Source organism: Vanessa cardui, chromosome 2, assembly GCF_905220365.1.
Source record: "Vanessa cardui chromosome 2, ilVanCard2.1, whole genome shotgun sequence".
NCBI classification, from domain to species: domain Eukaryota; kingdom Metazoa; phylum Arthropoda; class Insecta; order Lepidoptera; family Nymphalidae; genus Vanessa; species Vanessa cardui.
The window spans coordinates 700,668-726,975 of NC_061124.1; the positions used below are offsets into that span (position 1 = coordinate 700,668).

At 34.5% G+C, this 26,308-nt stretch overlaps 3 protein-coding genes across 5 annotated transcripts in view; 1 reads left to right on the top strand and 2 right to left on the bottom strand.

Moving 5' to 3' along the window:
- The window catches only part of LOC124540398, a 53,188-nt gene extending 44,486 nt beyond the window's left edge, over positions 1-8,702 (top strand). Inside the window, exons 3-15 of the mRNA XM_047117910.1 lie at positions 2,035-2,168; positions 2,325-2,497; positions 3,082-3,257; positions 3,628-3,735; positions 4,117-4,277; positions 4,552-4,652; positions 4,790-4,921; positions 5,248-5,413; positions 5,760-5,839; positions 6,160-6,385; positions 6,686-6,860; positions 6,994-7,136; positions 7,437-8,702. Of these exons, the coding sequence (XP_046973866.1) occupies positions 2,035-2,168; positions 2,325-2,497; positions 3,082-3,257; positions 3,628-3,735; positions 4,117-4,277; positions 4,552-4,652; positions 4,790-4,921; positions 5,248-5,413; positions 5,760-5,839; positions 6,160-6,385; positions 6,686-6,860; positions 6,994-7,136; positions 7,437-7,565 (1,904 nt within the window). The 3' untranslated portion in view covers positions 7,566-8,702. The remainder of the gene's footprint in view (positions 1-2,034; positions 2,169-2,324; positions 2,498-3,081; positions 3,258-3,627; positions 3,736-4,116; positions 4,278-4,551; positions 4,653-4,789; positions 4,922-5,247; positions 5,414-5,759; positions 5,840-6,159; positions 6,386-6,685; positions 6,861-6,993; positions 7,137-7,436) is intronic.
- Positions 8,703-9,194: 492 nt separating this feature from the next.
- Positions 9,195-19,551, bottom strand: LOC124539234. The gene is made up of 13 exons (XM_047116539.1): positions 19,178-19,551; positions 17,952-18,037; positions 16,639-16,741; positions 15,369-15,508; positions 14,251-15,043; positions 13,779-13,866; positions 13,360-13,485; positions 12,962-13,127; positions 12,487-12,662; positions 11,935-12,064; positions 10,781-10,937; positions 10,134-10,276; positions 9,195-9,413 (listed from the first exon to the last, which is right to left on the bottom strand). The coding sequence occupies exons 1-13, from the start codon at positions 19,473-19,475 to the stop codon at positions 9,294-9,296; spliced, it is 2,526 nt and encodes an 841-aa protein (XP_046972495.1). The 5' UTR covers positions 19,476-19,551; the 3' UTR covers positions 9,195-9,293.
- Positions 19,552-20,065: 514 nt separating this feature from the next.
- LOC124538406 lies at positions 20,066-26,023 on the bottom strand. Of its 3 annotated transcripts, XM_047115474.1 has the most exons (9): positions 25,873-26,023; positions 25,136-25,501; positions 24,821-24,908; positions 23,303-23,489; positions 23,026-23,168; positions 22,780-22,912; positions 22,433-22,542; positions 22,001-22,034; positions 20,066-20,324 (listed from the first exon to the last, which is right to left on the bottom strand). In XM_047115474.1, exons 2-8 carry the CDS (start codon positions 25,486-25,488, stop codon positions 22,023-22,025), a joined length of 1,026 nt encoding a protein of 341 aa, XP_046971430.1. In that variant the 5' UTR covers positions 25,489-25,501; positions 25,873-26,023; the 3' UTR covers positions 20,066-20,324; positions 22,001-22,022. The 3 variants fall into 3 exon arrangements, with proteins under 3 accessions (XP_046971430.1, XP_046971414.1, XP_046971421.1); XM_047115458.1 differs by lacking the exon at positions 22,001-22,034; XM_047115465.1 differs by lacking the exon at positions 22,001-22,034 and having other exon boundaries at positions 25,960-25,979.
- Between the last annotated feature and the right edge of the window lie 285 nt (positions 26,024-26,308).

The window sequence follows — 26,308 nt, forward strand, 5'->3', positions numbered from 1 at the left end:
ATATAATTTTGTATCAAACAATTAAACACTTTTGGATAAAAGCGTAATTTAAGCCTGATCACAAAAAGTAGAGCTTATATCAATTATAGGAATTGGATTACCCTACACTACTCCAATGCTGGGTACATGCTTCAAGTGGCATATATATGGCAGAATTTAATACCACACGAATCTTTTCCTTCCCCGCTCACACGAGATGAATATTTAACTAAGCACACTTATAAATAAGGTCAGTGTATTATTGATATTTGATTTGATTTCAAGATTTGTGTTATCAAAATCCGTTAAGTAATTTTCAGATATTTTGTGATAATAGAGAAAATGAGTTAAACCTTCTTACGCAAATAATAATCATAAACAATATTCAATTGACAGGATAGGAACCTCGATATAACTTATTCAATTAGGCAAAATCAGTAATTCATTCGATCGCAATTTTATTTAGATAAGATTTACATTAAGGTCTTAATTATATACAAATAAAAATTAAAAATAGCTACTGTACAAATCATGGCCTCGTGGAAGGTGGGAAGAATGCTAGCAGCTTTTTTCCCGTTGAATCGCACCTGTACTTATAATAAAGGGATCGGCAAAAGTCATAATTTGGAATAAGAGACGCATACTCTTATTCGACCAAAGAAACGAAGGATGGATGAATGAATGGTATAAAAGAAAATATGGTTAGAAATAAAGTTAATTGGGGGATGACGTCCGACAGAGAAGTATGGAAGGAGAAGACATGCTGCGCCGACCCCAAAATTAAATTGGGATAAGGGCAGGAGGATGACACTGATCGTTTGTTCATTCAAGTTTTTTACGAAGGATTCGGCCATTAACACTGCTTTCCTGATATGAGAAGGAATACATTTATGATTAAATTCAATAATATATCAATTAAGTATAAAAACGTTGTACTTTTTTAAAAATATTACAAATTGCAAGGCATATATTACGTTTTCTTAATGTTTTTGTGTACGGAAGGAGTGACTTAATAAGTACCTACCTTTTAAATATAAATGCTGGGGTCACACTGTCAATGCCTTACTTAAGTGATGTCAACGACCTGTCAAATGTTCTGCCACAGACTAATTATAACTGCTCTATAGATAATTAAGAGAGACCTTATTAAATTCAAACATCAAATCATTATAATTCAAACAGTTCCGAAAAAATGGAAATAAGATGGAGGAACAAAACGACATTATTTTATGGAAGAATGTTGCTTTATAACTCGTATGTTCACTTCTTTATTTAATTTTTATTATTTCGGCATATATTTCGTATAATTTTATTTTTTAGACGACTTAGTTTATGTAAATTTAATTCGAAGTGACATCACATTTTACAATAGTTACACAACATGTAACATAACTGGAATTCGAGAAGGTACCAGACTTTAAAAACCGCTTCGCTGGGGAAGACCAACGGACTTCAAAAAACTTATATCATTAAATCGTCTGTGATGATCACGCGCCTAATGATCATAATTTTCTCGTCAGTAAATTTGACATGATACAAGTACTAAGAAAAAACTAATTCATTATACATTAAATATATTATAAGTATTGATTTAACAGATTTACTTACATTTGGACATTCCGTCTAACAATATAAAAGTGATTTCGTCACGAACGACAAGCCCATTATTTTTAAGAAGAACACTTCTAGACAACATGACTAATAAATCAAATCAAATCCACGTAGGTTTCCTAACGATGTTTTACATCACGGCCAAGCCACGAAACGTTTGAAAGATAACTAATTTTTATTTATAGAACCTCTACAAATACCTTATACAGATGAAGTGTTAGTAGATTACTTACTATTAATTTTAAGTTACATTATACCATATACTAAATTACAAAGTTTTATATACATATGTGTGATGTAAGTTATAGAGCAACTGAATTATTTTCTGATGTCTGAATACAATAAACCTCGTACTAAAAACTTATAATTATTTCCAATTAAATAAGACGGTGTGTCTTACGATCTCGCTATGGTCCAGTCATTAATATTGGTATATTATTTCAGACAGTGCAGATTCGCAGATCTTCAGCGAGTGGCGTCAGGATGTGTCCGTGACTGGGTTTGGACCGCCCTTCGAGACCGCCTTCTATAACGTCCGCATGGCTGTTTCTACTAACATGACTGATATTGTCAAAACTGTGAGTTTATCTTTTCAAATACTTCATGAAATATAAACTGGTCATAATTAAAAAAACAATTGCGTACTGTACAAAGTCATGACATCACTTTTTGACAAAAATTATACTCTATAATTGAAACATACTTTTAAACAAGACTTTATTATTTTTTAACAGCGACGAACCCTCCATCTTGGTCTATGTCTTCCACGAGCTTGCTCTCGCGAGCAAGTAGGAGATTTAGTTAATGCTGTGCACGCTCCGCTACTAAATCATAAGGTGGTCACGGTACGCTCGCCACAGCACGGCGGCTACACCTACATCGAGGACCCTACCTTCCAAATACTTTTGTAAGTATAATCACAGTTACATCTAAGTATATAATATGCTACAAACAATTAAATAAACACATTTTATAATGCGAATTAACTCTTAAAGATAAGAGATCGCTGACATAATAGCAGTTTCAAAACAAAAAAGCGAAAGGTCTGATTTATAATGACCAGCGGATAGTGCAGCTGGGGCCAAGGCTCCTCGAACAGTCCACATCACGTTACGTCATTAGAAATTATCTGGGTCAAACAATAAAACCGCTTGTAGTGAACGGTAGAACTGGCGTAGGACTTAGTTGTGGCCGCTTATTGTACTTAATTGTACCTTATTTAGACGTTTACTTATGAAGGTGTAATATGCTCCTACGCAAATTATTTACCAGAATTGATCAATATATACTAAAATGCTTGAAACTTATTTTTTCCAATACAGATTATATACCTAAATATTTATTTTTCTTTTCTAAGTTGATTAAAATATATTTATCGTCATGAACACTTTAGTTCAATAATAAATACGTAAATAATATACGCATATTTATCAATGTTTTATTTATTTTTTATTTGACACATCTAGTAAACATAATCTTGATATTTCACAGGGGTGTATGTTGCTTAGTGGGTCTCCTCCTCATAGCCGGGACGGCTTACGACATGAAAATTGCTCGGGAAGTGCGTGCGCGCCGATGTCGCGCAGTGAACATGGTATCCGCTGAAAATGGCGCGTCTGGCTTAAGGCTGGGCTTAAACGGACTCGACTCTATCACTGTTGCAAAAGGTAATACATCCGTTAATTTCATTAATTAATTTAATATGTTTTTGATTGAAAAAGAAAGAAAGGGCTTTTTTAAGCTTGTCTTAGTTAAAAGTCAACAGTAATTCAATCGTTAAATGTTTATGTGCAATATTTAATGTTAACACTACTGTATTTGAAAGTGAAATCATTCTGTATTTGAAAATCAATGAACCCAAGTCTTCGAGGAAAGACGAATATATCTTCTTAGGTCAGAATTAGCACGGCATATCAAAATCAACCAGTATTTGTTTTACAAAATTATACTAAATTAAAAATTTTGTTACAAATTTGGAATGTGGATTCTACTTAGGAAAATAGCCAGGAAAATAAATAACTTACTTTAATTCTCTAGGAAAATCAATGTACAACGTCAATAACAACATTGCAATAAATAGCAATAATTCCGAGGAGAGGCTGACCGCCGAGACATCGTCCACCACCGAAGAAGAATTGAAACTAAGTGAGTTTCATTAAAATTAAAGATAAAATCTATATTCACTATAGAACCTTTGCGGATGCTTATTGATTTCATAATAAATGTAGCAAGTATTCTTATTCGATATTTTTGTGTATGGATGTATTATTTAATTATTTCAATTTCTCTAAATTATATAAATTAGAGTAAGGAACTGTTTTGTTGTTCGTAATAGATTTAATTGTTTACTGTAATTATTAAATTGAACATGAATTAAAACAATTAATGTAAATCAAAGATTTCTACACGTTACAAATATTACTACTAGTGGACTTATTTACAAAAGCTTTTTAAGGACATTCTTTACATATTGCTTCAGTTTTCATATCTGTTAATTAATATAACATTATGTTTCTGTTACAATAGGCGTCTGGTCGGAACTACTGCTGTCGTTCTCGATGAAGGCAAACATCTTACAAATCCTCGACCAGTCCGTCGGATCAGACACGGTGCCTGAAGTTCACGGCTTGCGCTCCTTGTCTATGGTCTGGATTATCTTTGGACACACGTGTATTGTTGTTTTTAAGGTAAGAATTTGAGAGCTAATTTGTGTTCTTATCACCTTGCACTCAGAGCGAATATTCCTTTGATCTATAGTCATGAAAGCGCTTCTGCACTCTCCAACTCTTATAGTATAAGGATTGGAAACAGGACGGATCTACGTGATTCCTAAGGCACAGTGATACAACAGCTCTAAACCTGAGACCTCACAACTATCAGTTTAATAAGCGATCCAGTAGATCAAAATTTAATAAATATAGCAATTTTTTCGTTAGGTATATTTTTAAACATTATTTTCAGTACGCTGATAACACAGCACTAAGAGCGATTTTGGAAAAGAGCTTCTGGTTTCAACTGATCATTAGCGCTGTATACAGCGTGGACACATTCTTCTGTCTTGGGTAAAAAACATTTAATATAATTATTAATATCTGAAGTACTTCATGTAACCTGAAAAGAGGTTCTAATTTAAAATAATTCTATGATATAAATTGATTTATTTCACCTTATCTGACTTATTCCTGTATTGTCTCAACAGTGGTATACTAGTATCGTTCCTGTACTTCCGAACGAACGCGAAGGGCAAGCTGGACCGCCTCACGAAGGGCCGCCGCAAGCTGACCGCCGGCGCGCTGCAGTTCTTCGGACTCATCGGATATAGATTCGCCAGGTCTGACCACTTCTAGTTCATTCATACACTATACGGAATTGAATATTGCAAGTATTAAATTTATCTCAGATTTGGCACGAAAAAATGAAATCCAAAATGACACAAACAGTAGAATTATGACTGATGCTTTATTATAATAAAAATTATGAACGTTTACAAAGCTTGAAAAAACAAAATCATACACTGATTTTATATTCTATACATGTCAAGATATTCTCTTTCCCCAGAAATGACATATTATTTACATACAAATACTTATTTTTATTACTATAACTAAATACCAAATTGACGAACTGTAATTAAGGCTGAGATGTTGCTTGTCTTAGATTAACAGCGCCGTATCTCTTCATGCTGGGCGTGGTGGAGGTGACGATGAAGTGGTTCGCGAGCAATGCCGTGTTCGAGCCGCCGGCGAACGACCACGAGACCTGCCCACAGTACTGGTGGAGGAACTTGCTCTACATCAACACTCTTTTCCCAGTCGAGCAAATGGTGAGATAAACATCTAAGAACATCACACTTCAAGATCCGAGGTCAAAACCTGGACAACGGGCATCTTCATTTCAAATATTGAAACTTTTCATGTGTTTGGCGTTGCCAGCAAATATCGTGGATATACCTATATTTTTCAGATCCAGATTTCTTGCTGGACGTATTATGTATTATGTAATTAATTTATAAATAATAATGGCATAAACAATAAAATATTTTTATTTAAGTATATAGTATATCTATTTAATTATAAAATAAAAATAAGTGTTGTTGACATGACTAGATACAGTAATCTTTAGAGAAGTAGAAGAAACAGCCGAGATCTTAAAGGTTTGCATATTTCCAGTGCATGCTGTGGAGTTGGTACCTGTCAGACGACACGCAGTTCTATGCTGTGAGCGCCATCCTGCTTATCCTCGCTACAAGGTACACAATCTAAAACCTATTGATCAACTATAAATTGATTCACATTCCCTTGATCCCATTTTTTTACTCCTTGCGGTGTATTCTAAGTAACTATTATTTGTTTAAATATGTTATTCTTACAGTCCCTTAAACCGATTCCAATGCCAGAAAAAATAAACAATTTTCGATAGAAAAAACAATTCTTTGTCAATGTACGTTTCTCTTTTAAGATACTTTCGTCTACACTCTGAATCCACATCTGCGAAAGTAGTTTATTATAACATATTTCCGTGTTATTCCAAACCATATTATAACGTTATATGCATTTCTATATATTCCAGCCAGTTCAAGCTGTCAGTGATATTGACGGGACTGTTCTTCCTGTCGTCACTCGTCACGACGGGCTACGTCTCGTACAGCAGCCAGCACATACCGAACAGCGAGGACCCCTTCACACAGTTCGACAAGATATACGACAAGCCATGGACTAGACTCGGACCTTATCTGGTGGGGATGGCCACGGGATGGATACTGTTTAAAACTAATTTGAAGATCAACATGGGCAGGGTGAGGTTCCCTATAGAATATTAAGTTTCAATGTTTTGTATAACTCGTCGGAGAAAAACATTAAGGCACCTGAATGTGTCGGTTTTTGTAATTTCTCCTACATTTATAACTATCAACCGGCATTAGAGCGGCGTGGTAAAACCAACTCCAAACCTCCTTTTCGAGAAGAGACGAGAATTTGCCAACAGTGGGGCATACATTAGTGTCCATTTACCATGAGGTTTCCCATCTGCCATATGTCTACCTATTCAATAAAAAGAAAACGATTGATTATTTTTTATTAATTGTTTCATTCCTCAGATATGGGCGTCAGTGGGCTGGGCGGTGTGCACTTCGACGCTGCTGTTCCTGATCTTCGGCTTGTATCGCACGGAACTGGACGTGACGTCGGCGGCCATCTACAGCGCACTCTCACATTCACTTTGGGCAGCTTGCGTTGGATGGGTCATCATCGCTTGCTCTACGGGACATGGAGGTAAGACGCTACTTAAAGGCAACCTTCAGATAAAGTCTCTTCGGTAATTTATGTCATAGAAAAAATCCTATTGAGGAAATCGATGAAGCCGACTGTAACTCTTATCGCTTAATATACGAGTGCGCGTGCGCAGGCTGGGTGCGGCCGCTGCTGTCGGCGCCGGTGCTGTACCCGTTCTCGCGCGTGACGTACTGCGCGTACCTCGTGCACCCCGTCGTGCTGCGCTACGTCGCCATGCATCTCACGCACCCCATACACTTGGGGGAGCTGCTTGTGGTGAGTCGATGACTGGATCATTGTTTAGTGATACTCATAAAGACAGTCGATATCGTTAAACGTGTTACCTATATATAGCCTTCTAAAGCTGAAGGTCCGTACTATTTTTTAATATTAAGAAAACAATCACATTGTTTGGACTTAGAACTAAAATTTATAAATGTACATGTGACCTCCATACTCTTATTTATAAGACATTGAGTTATACCTATAACTTACCTTTTAATTTAAATAACAAAAAACTGTTCTGTATAAATAGTAATGAGCAATAAATATAATGATATAATAACTTTATTTCAGTTTGTACTCTTCCTGGGTCTGACTGTGATATCATACTTCCTGGCGTTTGTCATCTCTGTGGCGTTCGAGGCTCCAATCGTCACCATGCTCAAGATATTATCGCCGCAGAAGAAACCCCACCGAGTGTGATCACAAATTAAACATTACTTTTTAAATTAATAAATTACTTTTACAACGTAAAAGTATTACAGTTACAAGGTTGCGTGTAACGTAAGGAATTGTTATTTAAATACGGAATTTCAAAGCTTTAAATCTTTTAGAGCTACATTTAATCATAAAAAATCTTCATTTAAAACACAAAAATTAATATGACTACATATGTCAAATAGAATTAATCTCTTATTTTTACGTAAAATGTTTTAATAATTTGAAATCCATATTCAATTGAATCTTGATTCTAATCCAAATATAAAATCAAATATTCTTGTCTTATAGTTTAATATGTAGCTGATTTATCTTTAATAAGCTAATTACTATGTAATAAAATAATACCTTATTTTATAATCCCAGTTAAACTGCGAAAATGTCGATTGAAACGTAATTCAATGTGTTTTTGTTTTTTTTTTTTTGTAAAGCTGGTAGCCCAAGCTCCAAGCATACAACCTCTTTTTTGTTACCATCTATTATAGTTTTTTATTTAACTACTACGGTTATATGGAATCTCATCACTATTTATTTTCATTTAATAAAACATCTGTGTATGGCCATTTTCATAGAACTGGTAATGGTATATACATTTTAAAATGAACTTTATAATTTAAGGTTATTTTGGCGTTTTGACATTTGTTTTTTTTTTACATTGAACAAATTATTTTACAATGTGTTTGAACAAGTACAAATATGAATTAAAACAATTTGTTGAATAAAGAATTGTTAATTCGAATAAGATGTCTGGGAATTAATCGTGAAATATCAGTGCTAATGATCTGGCTTTAATACTATTGGATTCATGTTGTTATCTAAATGTTTAGTTAAAAAAAAATGGCCAGCATTTTAGCATTATAAAATTATTATTAAATTAAATGATTCATAAAATTGTATAACTTTTAATTTATGAAATAATTTGGACCAAAATTATTCTTTTATATTATTTGGTGTATTTAGACAAACTTATGTTATGATAGATTATAATTAAAATAAAATGTTTAAATAGGTTCTCCAAAAATGTACATAAGCAATTGTAAGCTTCGTATTATGTAAATAAGCTGTAAATATTTAGTAGTAAGTTTTTATCAAACGACTTTTTATAAAAATGTAATTTAAAAAGTGACTTTTATTAAATTGACTTCCTAATTCTCTATCCATTAAGGGTTGCCGTACTAGAAATAATCATCATCTCACCTCAATTTTTGTCTTTGGCAGATATTAAATTTATATCTTACTTATATATTGTGATATTTAACTTCTCTGAAAACGTTTTACACTTTTTACAACGCACTTATTTTAAATACGTTTATCATCAATAAAATTAGGGTTTCAAGAGGAAAGTTTATGTATATGAAACGTGCATATTTTAGTAGAAAAATAATCATTATAAATCACCAAGACGAAAGTAAAAGGTAATCTTTTTGTTCTCGTTCTTCAAATAACAGTTAGATGAAGTCTTGAAGCTGGGACATGTAGGTAATGTGAAATAAATAGACAGATATCGCTTCGTTTAAAAAAAAGAGTCTATTTTGTAGATTTTATCAAGTTTATTCCATCACAGTCATAAAATATTGCAGTAAGTTAATATCAAATATAAAACACTGTCCATACAATAAGTTACAACAAGTTTTATTTACAATAACTTTAAATAATAAATAACATTACCTAACTACAAAACATAACACAACAAATTAACAATTCCTATTTAAATTATCGGTATGTATAGTCTGATATTCTTCTAAGAAGACAACAGCCCGGCATTTCTATCAGCAAGGAGAGACAGAGGGCGCCAACTAGCGTCACCAATGTAGAGCCCGCGAAGTAATAAATCTGAAAAATACAAAAAGAATCGTTCGTTCTATATTTCAAAATTAGGATCAGGATAAGGATATGGAGAAGCATGGCTCAATGGATTACGTCAAACATAACCGATAATTGCGGATTCAAACGCAGTAATATAGCTACCATAAGGTGTCACGATACACCAGAGGTCTAAACTGCGGATTGGAGTGCTAAATCGCAAAACTGCGTTATCATTATCAGTTTGCCATTTATGTTCTAATGATAATGAATGTTTATCTCATTAGGTATAAATATGCATATAAATTTGTTTGAGACGGCATAATTTGGAGACGGTCCGATTTATTCACCACTGAATATCCCCATGCCGAAAACTCCAACCTTGCTACCCCAAGGAAAGTCCCCCTGTATATCCAAGTATGATTTCGTTTTAAAGTTCTACGTGTGCTCGTTTTCATGTGGGTACTCAGGGCCGTATTTAGGGGAGGGCAATCGGGGCAACTGGCCTGGGGCCTCCACATTAGTGAGGGCCACAGTTTTCAGCAAGTTAACAAATACCGAGATATAGTCAAATTATAATAATGTTATTATTAAATGTTTTAAAAGTTAACGATACAAGTAAATAAATCACAGCTTACTGATTGAAATAAAAAAAGTAATTAATTCATGATAATATAATTATTAGGTTGTTCACGCTTCTGTTTGTCCAGGGCCCTCCAGACCTTTAAATCCGACTCTGTGGGTACTCACGAGACAGGAGAGGCGCGAGCAGAGCGCGGCGTCGGCGGCGAGCAGCGCGGCGCGCGCGGCGGCGCCGTGCAGCAGCAGCGCGCACCAGCACAGCCGGCTGGCGCCCGACACGCCCGCGCTGCACAGCACGCGCCGCGACCACTCTGCAACGGGCACACTCGTGACAGCTCGCAGGCTTGAGTTGACTCGGTGGGTATAACACGGGAATCCAGAGTCTTCACTTACTTCAGTTTAGAATTTAAAGCCTAGGAAGCGTCCTAATATTTACCGTGCTCCAGTTCTTGTCTATGGTTTTGCTCGCACTCAGCCTAAATAGCAATTACGAAGAAACGCAGTCAGATAAAACCATGTTTTGTAGTCTGTGCACCAGGAGAGGAAACTATATTGAGCACATTTAACAAATGAATCTGTCAAATATATACTAATTTTTTAAGGTATGATATATTACAATTGATCCTGTGTACAATGAAACTCAGCGTCAAGCAACCTGATTTTTTATTTATTTATAATAAACAAATGAAAGAAAAAAACAACACTTTTGGATCCAATCATAAACATTTTACAATATACCTATATCATATAAATTCTTCGAAATCCGTAAAAATATAAGTATTTATTAAAACAAGATATGTTCATGAAACGCTTACCAGAATATTTCGTGGCGCAAACTAGCGCAGGCCATAACAACGCGACCGGCCAGGTCAGGTGTACCCAGGCTGTTATCCAACTCGTGTCCACGAGGGGTAAGGTCAACGAGGCCGTTATTGTAACCACTGTTGCTGCCCAGAAACAATATGATGTTATCTGAAAAAAAATACCTTTTACTTATGTGTCCCTCCGTCCGGCACGTTCGGATACATACTACTAAAAATAAAATGAAAAGTGCGCATACTAAAATAATGTTACATCTAAATTTCACAATTCTACGAGTGTCTTGTCACTGGTCCTGACATACTCATACAATAATAATAATTTAAATTAATAAGTGTTTAACTTGATCTTCATAGATACGGCAATTTGTTTCAAGTATTATATAGATGTTATAAGTCATATAATTCTCATAAATACACCTGCCATGGAACGATAATATTGGAATACGAATATATATATATATATATTATAATATCCGGTTAGGCATATGACTCCACTCCACCTGATGGTAAGTGGAAATGGAATCCAAACGCAAAGAAGACTAGTACGCACAGCAAGAATGAGCTGCACTAGTCACCTTCGCCATGCCGGCCCGCAAGATGCCTCTTCACGCCTCGTTTGAAGGCACCCAGGTTATAAGAGGAGGGGAACACGTGTGCTGGTAAAGAGTTCCATTTTTTGGCGGTGCGACAAAGAAAAGAGTTGCCAAATTTCTTTGTGCGCGTTATATCAAAATAAACTTTATTCAAGTAGGCTTTTATAAGCACTTATGAATCGTCATTTTACAATTAAGTGAAGCTACCACCGGTTCGGAAAGTAGATTCTACCGAGAAGAACCGGCAAGAAACTCAGTAGTTACTCTTTTTTAACATTTAAAAAATACAACGTCATGTTTATTAAATACAATTATTTAAATTAATGTATCCTGCTTGGAAGTCAACAGGTATTAACTCCACGCTTTTTTATCATCTATAAAATCTTATATCGAATAATATGCTTTTTCTACCAATGTATTTTTTACAAACGATTTGAATTTACTAAACGTCAAAGTTAAAAATTTCTGCGGAATTTTATTATAGAAACGGAATATAGTGCACCGCAGTCGCAAGTGAAGTGTCGGCGTGCACGGTTCGTGTGTCGCGGCACTTACGTTGGACACGCAGCAGCGGCCGTCGGCGACTTGCAGCAGCCAGCCCGCCAGCACGCCCGCGTAGTACGGCACCACGCGCGACCACGGACGGTTTATGATCACGGAGTACAACGCGAACGCGTTCGGCACGCTGAAAGTTTCAAACGATTTTTTTTTTTTATGGTATGGGTTGGCCGACGAGCATATGGGCCACCTGATGGTAAGTGGTCACCATCGCCCATAGACATTGACGCTGTAAGAATTATTAACTATTCCTTACATCGTCAATGTGCCACCAACCTTGGGAACTAAGATGTTATGTCCCTTGTGCCTGTAGTTACACTGGCTCACTCACCCTTCAGACCGGAACACAAGAATACTGAGTACTGTTGTTTGGCGGTAGAATAACTGATGAGTGGGTGGTACCTACCCAGACAGGCTTGCACAAAGCCCTACCACCGATTACTATACTGTTTCCGTTTACGATCAATCTATACACAATAATGTACTTCGGAAGCTCTAATCGATCCCATATATGACAAGCTAATTTAAGCTTAATATATTTTTACCCACCGTTGTCCATAATCCGAGTACGCAGTGATAATATCATACGCTGTAGCGCCCATTAATAATGTGACCGCCATTACAGCGCTGGTTCTACGCCTTTTATTGGCCAATAACAGGCAGAGCAAGGCACCAAACATATGCATCTGAGTCTCTGCTGACAGGTACCAGGATACCTGCATGCACTGAAAAGTGGCATCAATGTTTGAAATATAAATAAAGGAGTGTTAATCGTTATAAAATTCATTCATTCATTATTATATATTCATCACTCTTCATTCATTCAGTAATTTAAAAAAATTAAATTTATAGAACAAATGGCTTATTACTCCTAAATGAAAATCGATCGCTGTTTGACGTACAATAATTACAATAGAAATAATTACTTTATTTAAAGCGCAATTGGTTTTAGTATCAAAGAGTTATAAAAACCATTAATACAACATTATTTTTGATTAAATTAAAAAATAAAAGTTGTTCGCACCTGTTCCTCTTTGGGGTAGAGAGTTGTGATGTAGAGCAGGTTCCTCCACCAGTAGCTGCCGCAATTGTCGTAGTCGCGTTCCGGCAACGACAGCACCGCGGTGTCGCGGGACACTCGCGACAGGGTCGACGTCAGAAATATCGCGTACATGTAAGTTGGCAGTAACCTGGACAAATTGCACGATATCGTTTACCATATTATCATTGAGAACAGAGCTGAGATGGCCCAGTGGTTACAACGCGTGCTTCTTAACCGATGATTGCAGATGCAGATGAGTTCAAACCCAGTACCATCTAATATAGTCAATTATCATACGTGTATATAATCTCAAACAAAAATCATAATAAAAGGTAATTTATTGCAACAAAGAAAATCCATAAAATGTATTAATTACTAACCTAATAGCTCTATTTGTTATAAAACATAGCAGCTGCAGACTCTGCCCACAGATGCCCCCCAATTTGACTAACTCTTCGGAGTACCGACTCTTCAAGTAAAAGAAGTGCTGCGCGCTGAATAGACCACTATAACATAAATAGCCTAGCTAATTTGACAGCTGAATATAATATATGATAGAATATTTGTATTCAAAATATTAAAAAGAATAGTAAAAGTAAACGAAAAGTAGATAATAACAGACATAAATTAAATAATTAATACAGAAAAGTAAACCGTTTTTGACCGTTAATAAGAAAGAGTTTTAAAGTTAATAAAGAAGAGATTATACATAGAAATTAATCATTGAGAAAAGAAAACGATTGAGACAAGAATACGCTTACGAAGGTGAAACTGAAATTTTATATTCATTTAATATTACCTGACAAAAAACAACGTATCAAATGCAAGAGTCCCGGTCGATAATATGTAATAAACATTATTATAATCATTGACATCGCCGCCATTTTCTAAAAACGAAATTATAACGAATAATATATATTTAAATTTATTAATTATAAGTAATAATAAACTCATAAATAATTGTTATTTATAATAATTATATTTATCAATGCCTTGTTCGTCTAACAACCAGCTTCACTTAGTAGACAACTGTAAGGTAGGTAAGAAAACCCTGTGGTACGGAATTTATATTTCATGAATGGAAAAAAGCTTGTAGCCGGCAGTTTAAAATTTTGCAGGACTCCCGTGCCTAAGAAAGCGATGTTGCCGTTCTGCTTTTCCGGATTTTTGCTCTCTCTTGAGAACAAAAATCACCAAGTTTCACATGCCGAATAAAAAAATCAAAGAAAAAATATTAAAAATTATAATATATAAAACAAGAACTAGCTCACCCGCAAGGCTGCTAACAGTGACCGAAACATGCACGAAGATAATCCACAGGACGGCAATTATCTTGAGCGCGTGCACCATCGCTAAGTCTTTATTCGCCATCGTCGTGTTGAAGATCCTCATCCAACTATGTTTCAAAGAGAAACTCAGCAGCAAGTTCTTCCAAACACCGTTCTTTCTCTTGAACTCGGTAGTGAGACTCGCACAGGAATTGTATTTAACCCTCGGACAGGGAGGAACATTCTCCATTTGCATGGGATTCACGCATTGCTTCTTGTACTTCCCGCATCTCTTGCAACTCGCTTTTCCTTCCGCTGCCATTACGTCGAGCGTAATCGAAGGAGGTATCGCCTTTTCCCTCATCGCCCTCTTCAACTCATTCAAATTCTTCATCGCTAGAGTTTCCGTTTCCATTTTAGTATCTTTTACGCTTATGGTTTTAAGAGTATTAGTCTTTTTTCCATTCAATTTTCTATCATCGTTGTTGTATTGTTCCAAATCGAAACTTGTCGCTGTATAGGGTTTCAACTTCACAAGATCTAAATCTACGACTGTGGCTATTATTGACAGCAAAACAAGACTTAATGTTACCAGTATCAATGTAACAGCTCCGATGTCCGTTTTGATATCATATGAACTCTCAACGTGTCTCAGGGAAGTTATTTTGATGGACCTTGAAACTGTTTTGTTGCTCTTCAAGTTGTCATTGAGCATTATGGAGAAATTGATTATAGAAACTACATCTTCTGCTACACATGTCCGCGGAAGGCACAGCCCGAGCGTAATTTCATAGGACTGAAATTGCGAGGATAAAATTGTTTAAATAAATTTCATTTATTGTAATTATGGATATTCCAAATAGTCGTTATGAATTTGGTGTGTCGGAGTGCAAAAAAAATTGGTAGCTTTCTTTTATAATGCATCGCCAACTGCAACATCTTATTAAACATAAATAAAGAACGTGAAAACTTATTTTTGCATGCTTGGATTTTAAGTATTCTCTGAAAAACCCCGAGCTCTATCAACTACGGCGTCTCTACCCTTTAGCTGAATATTTAAATTGAAACCTCAGTGGGTACTTTTTGACAGCAAATTTAGAGGTATGCAAGGCGTAACTTACTCTAGGCATAGTGAACTTGGTGACGTTCAGCATGATCTGCAGTGCGGTGTAGGACACCGATATGGGCGCCTCATTGTCCGCCTCAACAACACGCCGCATCAGCTCGTCACGCTGCAATAGCGAGTGCCACTCCTCGATATCTACGAAAAGTTGACCAACTTAATTTTGAAATTATTTTAGGATAGGTCCAAAGGTCGCCTATTTGTAAGCCAAACGAACTGTCTCTATATGAAACATGCGACATTTAAGATGTATATTATGTGTAATGCTCCTGGCTCACTAACCATTAAAACGAAAAGCGAAACCACAGATGTAAAAACCTTGTTCTGTGCCCTTAACAAACATTCTTAGAGATTTCTGGCGTCCAGTCAACGTACAAAGTGGCGCATGAATCAATATTTTAAATTATATTAAAACATTGCAGAATCACTGCAGAGAGGTAGAGCTACTAGACTTTTCTCTAATATTTTTAAATAATATAAACGATAGTGATATATTGTAAGATAATTGTGTCAGAAATTGTTATTCCATTTTTTGTAAAAATATTGATACTTTATTTCTATAGCAGCTTATTATATAATCGTATGTCAGTGGATCAATAACTCTTGATTATACGAATATAAGACGTTGACATTAAATTTGAACTTACATAATATTATATAACCGCTAAATGAACATTATATTTCTGAAGTACAAGAATGTTCACGCTTCTCATGTCAATAGTCTAAATTTATTGAGCGTGAAACTGCGTATTACAGTTTAAAAAAAAACAACTGTAGTAAAAAAATACTTTAATAGTTAAAACATATTATTCGACACAAGATTATATGGACGATAAAAACGCGTTGAACTAATACTTGTTGAAAGTCAACATTTGTTTTTTTGTTATTTAACCAATATAACTTCGTATTTTAAATGTATTTTAAACGACTGACTTTCTTGTTTCTTCTCGGTATAATCTACGTCGCGAACCGGTGGCAGCTTCGCTTGGTATTTTTTGTAAAATAAAACTATTGAATCGTCAAAAAAACTTCTTTTGACCTATCTACTTGTAAAGCTTTGACTCATATAACGATAATATTGTATATGAAAAATTTTTTTTATATACACTGCACTGCACAGATTTTGCCATAAAATTTATTGTATATTGGTTTATTATTATTTAAGTAACAAAAAAACAATCCCAATTTTGGTATAATCATAATTTATATGTAAATTTCGAACTATTGAGTATAGTTGCAACGAAAGAATAAGCAGGGTAAGTACTTACTTCCTCCAAACTCCTTCTCCCTCCTCAACAAGGCGTTGAGATAATCGCCGCTGTAAAACTCGCCCCAAGTCTGATTTGTTTCCAAGGATTTATGTTTTTCGTCCTGCGATGGAAAACCATCAGATTAAACAAAATATATTTTATCGTCTTATTTTACACTAGTTATAGTAAACCGCTTCGCTCTGCCTAAATATTAGAAATGTTTTCTTTTATTGATTTAAAAAATAAAATCCATCCAAATAAAGTCTCATTTCACTTTATAATCGAATAATAGAAACTATTGGCCTATACCAAACTTTCGAATTTATAATATAACAATGATCCGTAGTCAGTATTTTTTTGGACGCCACTATAGTCAATTAGGCATGTGATAAATATCGAAAATCGTCTCTCGATAAAAGCTTCGACTTTTGAGCTATGATATGTAAATGCGTCGAAAGATGTTTGTATATCGCATTTTATATTTGAATACAATTACTAAAAAAACATAGAAATTGATTTATATAAAAAATATTCAACTATAAAAAATTAACTACAATATTTTCTTGCCTTACAAAATATATTATTATAATATTGTAATAAAAACAAGTATTAAAATCGTTTTAGACATTCGACCAAGTAGTACGTAGTACATAATTTTAAACCGAACTAGAATAAATACAAAATAGTAGCATTTAACATTTATAAAGTCTCAGGTTTTTATTATAAAAACAAAATTAACATTTTAAATGCTCGAAATCGTACTTTCAATTTTAATTACATTTAAATAACACTAGCTGTTTCCCGCGACTAAATTTGCATCAAATTTATTTCTCCACTATTCTGCGAATTCTTCCACATGTCATTTGTCTGCATTGGGGTATCAAACTATACCATTTTCTGTGAACCCTGATGATGTATACATAATTTTATGACGAGTGTAAGATATGAAAAAGTGACACACTCTTTTTTACGTTGACGTACTGAATCAGTACGGACAGATCGTATAATTTTGTTTCATTGACTATTATTCAGGTTCCAGGCTATCTCTTAATCAATTTAATTCCGAACAGTTCAGTGATTTAGCCGTGATAAACAGACACAGTTACTTTCGCATTTATAATATTAGAATATATAACATAAATATTCTGAGTGTATCAGATATAAAATGAAATTGTTCTATATTAAATACTCTCAATAGTGTTGAACAAGTTATGCAAATTTATGATATTGCAAAAAACAGCGTCATGACATAACAGTTTTAATACATTCAAGTGAAAATATTCAAAACTGTATCAGTTTCGATTATTTGCCTCAAATTTAAATCAACTTACCAACAAGAGACATTGTTCTTTTGAGCCAAGCCAAAATCGCCGTCCTTCAAAGAGACCGGACTGGTATCGTCCAGACGCATCCGCAGCTACGGTTAAACAATAAAAGTTTACATAGTGTAAAGAAAGACCAAGTAAAAGATACAATCGTTCTTAATTCCCATTAAATAAATATTTAAATAAGTAAACTAAGCTGTGGCAATGGGCAGTTTACGTATTACTCTCAACCGAAGGAAAAAAAGTCCCCGAATGGAACCACGTCTCGAAGTAGTTACTAGTGGTAGATAAAAACAGGGAAACCCTTGAGGACACGAATATTTTATAAACAATTTTGGATCCCACTAAATCTACTACTTATGTCTTATGTGAAAGATACAATTATCTAACGTTTATGTAGAGAATTTGGGCCAGGGTGTAGAATACTTGCGAATAAAAACAAATATTAGTTTTCCTATGAAAACGGTATATTTATAACGTATAGGTATATTTTACCGGTTTCTTCTGTTGAATGAGTGAAGTAATACTACACATTATTTGGCACTGACTGCCAAAACTGTCTATAAAACCGATGCTACACGTAGTAGAGCGTAATGGGGTAAGCATTAACTTAAAAAAAGCTTACGGACGGCGCTAAATCCTACTCATCTGTGATCAAACTAAAAAATCAAATCTATTTTGTAAGCCGACAAATCGTGTTTTTATCGAGTGTAAAAAAATAATGAAAAAATATTTCATAATGCCCACAGCAACGCATATGTATTAATCGATTCATCTCTTATTCATTACATTAAAAAAATACAATCGATGTCACGAGATATTCAATCAGTAATAATTCGAGCGCAATTAACATTTATATCAGGTAAGATTTTTTCTAACTCAAGCAAAGTGCTGTATAAGGTACTAATTTGCCAAGCAAATTTCGTATTTATATCATAGTAATTAAGCACATAAGAATAAGTGTCGAGTCGTTGACATTATATGACAATTACTGCATTAATTACGAATGAAAACTCTTGCTTTCGATCACTGATGCGTGTGATTAACATCACGATATACAATGTATGAATGCTATAACATTTCCTAATATTTTTAAAAGGAATTACTGTTTAGATGAAACCTTTTTACGTTACTTTTTCGTAACGAATTACTTATGATATAATAAACATAGGTTTATTGTTTATTCATTTACAATGACCAAAATTCGGAAATAAATTATTGTTTGAACATACCTCTGTAAGCCCAGGATCGACCCTCAGCCAAGTCTTTTAAAAACACACTAACATCGTCCCAACAAGAAGGTTCAATATTCAAATGCACGCCGTTTTTTATTTTCGGCCATACATACGCCAAAAATGATGGATCAAAAATTATGAATAAATTCTCCATTACTTCTCCGCGAGAACGAAAACTTTTGGAAATCTTCAACGGCTCCCTTTTAAAACCACCGACATATTGCCGTGTGTGTACTTTAGCACTATTAACAAAATTAAAAAAAGTCAAAAGCACTAAAATCACTTTCAACTTCATTTTGTCATAATCTATATAACAATTTTTTACGCTGATTTGTTTACTAATGTGGCGAGCGTGCGCGCACGTTGCGTTCAGAAACAATAGTAACTCCTATCCTCATGCGGCACGCATCGACTAATAACTTCAAAGTCAATGTAAGGAGAACGTAATTTCTAATGCTAACAACCGTTTTATAATGCATTTGTAAACATCATTATTACGAAACCAACATTAAGCTTGTCGGAAGATCGGATTCGCAAAATGATGGACGGTGTGTTCCGTTCCAGTTTATGTTAGTAAAGATCTGCATTTATTTGCTTTTGAGTATGTCTTTTTATATGATTTTTGATGATGACATAGCTAGGTAAGGTAAGGTACACGACTACTCATTTCTCTATTAAAACTGTGACTATTAAAAACATTTATTTTAATCTTTGAATATGAAACTAAAATCAACTGACATATAAATGACAAATTATTTTTATACTTAAGTAATAGCTGCGAAGGTTTGGATCTCATTCCACCTAGCTGCTGCAGTTCAAGTTGACACATTATCGCTTTAGAAATAAAACTTACTTACTGTAAAGGGAAGAAATAAAACATTGGCGAAATGTTAGTAATTATTTATTATCTGTCAAAAGACAATAGTTTACAATTATTTTTATTTCATGTACTTAGTAAATACAATTAGCTAGATTTATCTGATACTGCGATCTGTCACTGCCTGACTGTCTGTAGGACGCGCACACTCACACACACACGACATAAAACGACGCACAATACTTGTTATTATTATACTTTACAAAGAGGTTACATTTGTCGGAGTCGCTTGTTCGGCCGCTGGCCATCGTTCATGAACCCGCCTTGCTGTAAGAGGAAAAAACAATTTATTTAATTAATTTTGCGATCCTGTCTGTATTCCGATATACTCTTATTAAATTAACACGTAAGTCGGATTGTGGCCTAAAATATCACGATCATATCGTATTCATTAAGTCTCCGTAAATTGTAAGTAAAATAGATACTGTCTACTCCCCAACATACACGCATATATTTTTATAAAAAAAAAAAAACATGAATAAACTCATTACTCAATTAGATTAAAAATTATTAAAAATATTTTCGGTCTTATTCCACTAGTACGTTTTAAAAAGTTATCATTACGATAACCTATACAAAACCATAACCTTTCAAATTATTAAGCTGTTTTAAATATTCACGGCATTATATAATTAAATTGGTTTAACAAGTACTTGCCTATATTTCATTTATAAAAATAATGTACAAAATCTTTGTGATCATCAAGCTGGCCTTACTTTTGGACAAAATAATTGAAAAGTTTAAATATTCGTATCAATTTTTGTATACGCCTTGTAAATATATCTTCTGTAAATACAATAGAAATCCTATTGCCTACATACATACATACATAAATATATATAAATATTATAACTGCAAGAGTATAAAAAAAGCAATCTTAGTGCCACTAATTATGAATCACTATAAGTTAAAACCTATTGAACTGTGCCATGAAATCTTTAAATTGCTTTAATTTGTTTAACTTAACGGCAGATTAACATTACTTACATAAATAGGCTTAGTAGTAATTAAAGTAAGTGTTAGAGTACAACTTTCAAACATGTTTTGAGGTTAAAAAAGAAGATATACCGTAACTGCCAATTATTATTTGTTAATTACTAAATGGACAAAGAAATCGATTGTCATTACCATATTATTTATTGTGCCTGTTCACACTTGCATCACACTTTAAAATTTACAATTTAATACATAATCCATTACATATATCTATGTATTTCATTAAAGATTTTTAATTTGTCGATTGAGTTAATGAAACTATGACATCTGTTAAAACCTGATTAAAGTATGTAATGCTTGAAGTTTGTTAGATATTTGTTATTTATTTTAAAGTCAATACCTCTTACCATGGCTAATGAATAAAAAAATAAAGACGGACTACAGTTATTAAGTAAAGTTGAAAGTGTATTTTTAATCGGTCAGTATATATTGTTATAATTATTTTGTAGAAGTCTTACTTTAGTATAGCATTTTCATTAAAGTACTACATTTATCACGGTTACTCATTTATCGTCGTGTATTGTTTTTTTCTATTCTGTGTATAGACCGATTGATAGTATAGGTTGCAAATCTTTGAATTTAGGAATTTACGATCGTATTATTGAGCGACAAATTAGTATCGGAAATAATCCTTCACATTTAACCTAACTTTGTCGTGTAGAAACAAGGATATTCGGATCTGAAATCGGTTATGTGGGAATCAAAGAGTAATTTGATTTCCATTTCAATTTTTATATATATATATATAATGTCCAGTGAAATTCAAAACTTATGTCTATTAGTCCAGAAATAAAAGGCCACTAATATGTTAAGACCAGTATAGTGATGGAATTATATTTTTACTTGGTAAGGCCTGAAGGGGATTCTTTCATTCTCAAGGTGTGTTATGTTAAATTGCATACATTGCATAGCTTAGGTACCTTGTAAGAATGTTTTTCTCAAGTTACCTGTTTGTTCTGGATTTATGTTCTACAGGTAGTTCTGAAAAGAATGCACAGAATGTTATATGCATATTTCTTTTCAAATTTGTTTTATTTTTCTATGCATTCGTTTCTTTTTAAATATACGAAAATTCATTTAAAAAATGCAAATATGATAATAGTGATGAATGAAATGAAAATAAAATCAAATAACTGGATCGAAATGTTGCTCCCGAATCATTTTAAACTAGTAAATTTATTTAAATGGTTGGAACTGCAGAATACCCCAAGCTATCAAACTTACTCACTTTCACGATGTTTTTACTTAAGAGGTTTACCCAATAATAATATTATAATGACTAATGTTTAGCTGCTAAAATTCTAAATATGAGACGCGACACCGCTCGCATCGCTCAGGATGCGGGCGGAGTCGCGGTAGCGAGTAGAGTGGGCAGGTACCGGTCGGCCCATGAAGGGCTGGTGCGCGGGCGGCAGGTACGTGTTGACGGGCGCGAAGCCGCCGCGCGGGAACGCGCCGCCGCGAGCCGCGAAGCCGCGCCCGCGCCCTCCTGTTTAACAAAACATACACGTTATATTTTCAAATTCAAATCCTAGTTGTATACAGGCTGCTCGATCTTAGGTACTTACTGTATACATTACTTTATAATAAATGTAAAATATAAAAAACTTTAACAGAAAAGTGACAAAACAAGGACATAAAACTGGTACAGTTGAGTAAACCTATGTAAAACATCGTTATCGCTGGTGAAAAATGGCAGTATAGGATATGATGGTGTAACACGAACCTCGGAAGTTCCCCCTGGCGTTGAACGCGGCGCCGCGTGGGCGGAAGTTGGCGCGCGCGGCGGCGCCCGCTCCCCCGCCCGCGTTGTTGCCGGCGTTGGTGTTGCGGTTCTGCTGCGCGTGCTGCCGCTTGTTCTGATAAACCATGCACCGCATTAGTATAACGCCGAATTATTAAGCTTAATTATGTGAGGAATGACATTCTTTTATTTCAGTAACATTCTAATTATGAATGAATGGCGTAGTACCTTATTGGTGTTGGCGGAATGCGCTTTCTGCTCGTCCTCATCCCGATACTTGGAGACGGTGACGAGGAAGCCGTTGATGCGTAACTCTCGGTCTAGCTTCAGAGCCTTCTCGACTGCCTCTTTCTCATGGAAAGTTACTCTCACTGTACAAAAAAATATCATGTGTTTTAGAATATCATTAAAAGTAATAGTTTTATTTAACATGTAACAATAACTTGTCTGAACCAAAAAAAATATAGATATTTTCAAATTATAATAAAAAAAAAACTATACTCACAAATCTTATACTTGGTCTTGCTGAACTCGTGCACGTGGGCGATGTCGCCGCACTGCGCGAACAGCAAGCGCACGTAGTCCGTGCTGGCCTCGTAGGGCACGCCCACCAGCACGGCGGTCTCGGCGCGAGACTCCGCCGCCACCGAGATCGCGCTGCCGTCCAGCATCGTGCCGTTCTCCGACAGCGCCTAGGGGGCGGCCGGTTAGTGCGCTCGGTGGAGGGGGGGGGGATATGGGTTGTGGGTGATGTTTTGAAGTTGACGAGCTTCCATACTTTTATATCTCTCATGGTAATGTACATTTGTATTTTAATTAAATCATTGCTTGGTATCTTCTCAATGCAATAGGCAAGCAACATACTTATTATCTTTTTTACTTTGTTAATATCTGCATACTCTGTCCAAGTATTTCAAAAATATATTTCTCAAACGAAGGCGTAAATTTATTTAATGTTTAGTGAACTGTAATCATCTGACTCTGCCCTGGCCAACCAAAGCCTTAAGAGAGAGAAAAATATTTCAGTGAATTATATTTAGGTGTTTGAATGTATGTATGTTTGTAGACAGTGTGTTTGTGTGTATTAACGCATGATTGTCTTCACAGAAATTAATCTCTGCCTACCTATTATTCTAATCTAATAATAATCTTATCACAAGACTTTTTTTTTAGTCACCGAGTCTGCTGACTCGCCAAATCCTAGTTTGCATCCTATTCTGATCATGCATAGATTGCATTAAATGTATAATAATGTATTAATTTTTTAATGTATGTACATTAAAAAACACCATCACTTCTTATTTAAAAAATATATAGTATGTACTAATAAAGTTATTTATGAATACTTTACTTAACCCTACTATAATTTAGAATAATTTCAATAAATATTTGTATTACACAATTACTAGGTCTATAAAACATTGAAATAGTGTTAAGGTTAAGTGTAAAATACTAATCAAATTGTGTAAAGTGTATGTTAATCATGTAACTGAACTTGAAAGTCATATTAGGAGACAATGTTCTGCCAGTTGTGTAGTTATTGATTCATATGAACCATGAAACTTATGAAATGAACACACAAAAAACTTGTAACTATCAACATTAAAAAAAACCTTATATACATTTTTTTTAATACAATTTGTTAATATAAATAAAAATTGTTAATGTTGCTAGTTAAAAATAATGAAAGTAAAAACAAACTGTGCAAAATGAATATAGAACAAAATACACATATTGACTGATTTCCCACATGTATTTCAATTAACATCTTTTGTTTTTTATATTTTTGTTTCGTGAGAGTAATTTTTATAAAAATTATGCTTGATAGAAGGAGATCAGCCATTAGAGAAACATTCAAATAGTCATTCATACTTTACATTAGGATTTCTAGGAATTTGGAAAAATAATTCTAGCCTTATATTAAAGCATTGCCTTCTAGGTTTTAACCATTGAAGGCCATAATATTAAGGTCATCTAAATAATAAAAATTTTACAATAATAATGTTAATAATCGTTTGTTTACCTTTTCCAGAGAATCTTTGTTTTTGAATTCGACTATAGCCGATAATGTCGGAGTCGTGGTCAGTTCAGTAACAATGATTGGACCACGTCTAAAAAGAAAGAAAAATTTCCCTCGTTAATACTCCATAACAATATTCCAATATGTTCATGGCATGTGTTCAGCCAGAGAACAGTATAAATTTACAATATTTTTTTTTAATAAAAATTATTATGCAAGAGTAAAGCAAAATTGACCAAAAATTTAGGAACTGATATTTGAATGTTATCAGAACGACATGTTAATTTTATTAAGTTCGGAAACATTTAAGATTCTCACTTGACGCTGACGACGTCACCGTGCTTGGAGAACAGCTCCTTGAGTTTTTCTTGGTAATCAAAGAGGTAGCTCGACGGGAGATTCTCCACCAGCAGTTTACCAGACTCGACTTTGTCTTCTTTTTGCTCTTCAGGTTTCGCGTCGTCTCCTTGATTCTGTTCTCCTTCTGTTTGTTCTTCGGTGGCTTCCTCGGCCCCCGTGGCTTCAGCTTGCTCGGGCTGTGCATCTCCGTTGTTCTCGTCGGTCTCTACGGGCTCCGCGACTTCAGCCTCGGGTACTTCCTGAGCGGGCTGATTCGCTTTGGCTTTGGCACCCTGGTTTTTAGCACCACGACCTTTCTTTTGAGCCACCATTTTTGCTTTTTGGCTATAAATTACGAAAAACAATCTTAATTTTTCTACTCATCGACAGCCATTTCCCGCCATATAGAAACATAACTTGTGACATATACAACAAAAAATCGTTTGCCGCCTATCTAACATCAAGGACAAAGTCGTAACCCGCGAAAAATAGCAAATATGGCTTTTAAACTAAATTTACTTAACATTATAGTTGTTAACGGGTAATTGTAGGACATAAAGCTATAACGGTGAAATTATCGATACCAATCAAGCGCGCCATGAAGCATGGCGTTCAATGGAAAATTCACGAAACCTTACACCCATATTAAGTCACTGTTATGGGACGTAAGAAGTTAATCCTAAAACTTTGAACAATACTTATAACATATAACTTACCTTTTTATATTATATTAATCTTATTATCAAATAAATATCAATTACACAGTAAAACGACGCCACTTTACAACTTTAAATAACACGCACCCGGCATCACGCAAGCGCAGCCATTAATTAATGATGTTGCCAGTTGCGAGTGAAGCGCTTGCCGCTTGTGTATTACGCTCAAATGTAGCCAGCTTAGACTAATTAAATACCGTAATGGCAAATAATATTAAACATTTTAAAATCATATTATGGAAGTCGAAGAAGAGTTAAATTGATATATTTTTGACCTGATTAAATAGTTTTTGAATATTTAAATCATCGAAGATTTTAACATTCATAAAATTGAACATAAATTTAACACGACTTCTTTTGCTACTAAAGATATTTAACAGTTCACTATAGAACAATATTGGTATGTAATTTATTGCCTTTTCGTAGCGAAAGTTAT

Excerpts from the sequence above, each read along its gene's own strand:
- LOC124538406 (XM_047115458.1), bottom strand. The coding sequence starts at position 25,488 with ATGGTGGCTCAAAAGAAAGGTCGTGGTGCTAAAAACCAGGGTGCCAAA. Across the intron at positions 24,909-25,135 it reads GGTGACGTCGTCAGCGTCAA|ACGTGGTCCAATCATTGTTA; the intron begins GTGAGAATCTTA and ends CTTTCTTTTTAG. Across the intron at positions 22,913-23,025 it reads ATTCCGCCAACACCAATAAG|AACAAGCGGCAGCACGCGCA; the intron begins GTACTACGCCAT and ends ATGGTTTATCAG.
- LOC124539234 (XM_047116539.1), bottom strand. The coding sequence starts at position 19,475 with ATGAAGTTGAAAGTGATTTTAGTGCTTTTGACTTTTTTTAATTTTGTT. Across the intron at positions 13,128-13,359 it reads ATAACAAATAGAGCTATTAG|GTTACTGCCAACTTACATGT; the intron begins GTTAGTAATTAA and ends CAATTTGTCCAG. Across the intron at positions 10,277-10,780 it reads TTGCGCCACGAAATATTCTG|AGTGGTCGCGGCGCGTGCTG; the intron begins GTAAGCGTTTCA and ends TGCCCGTTGCAG.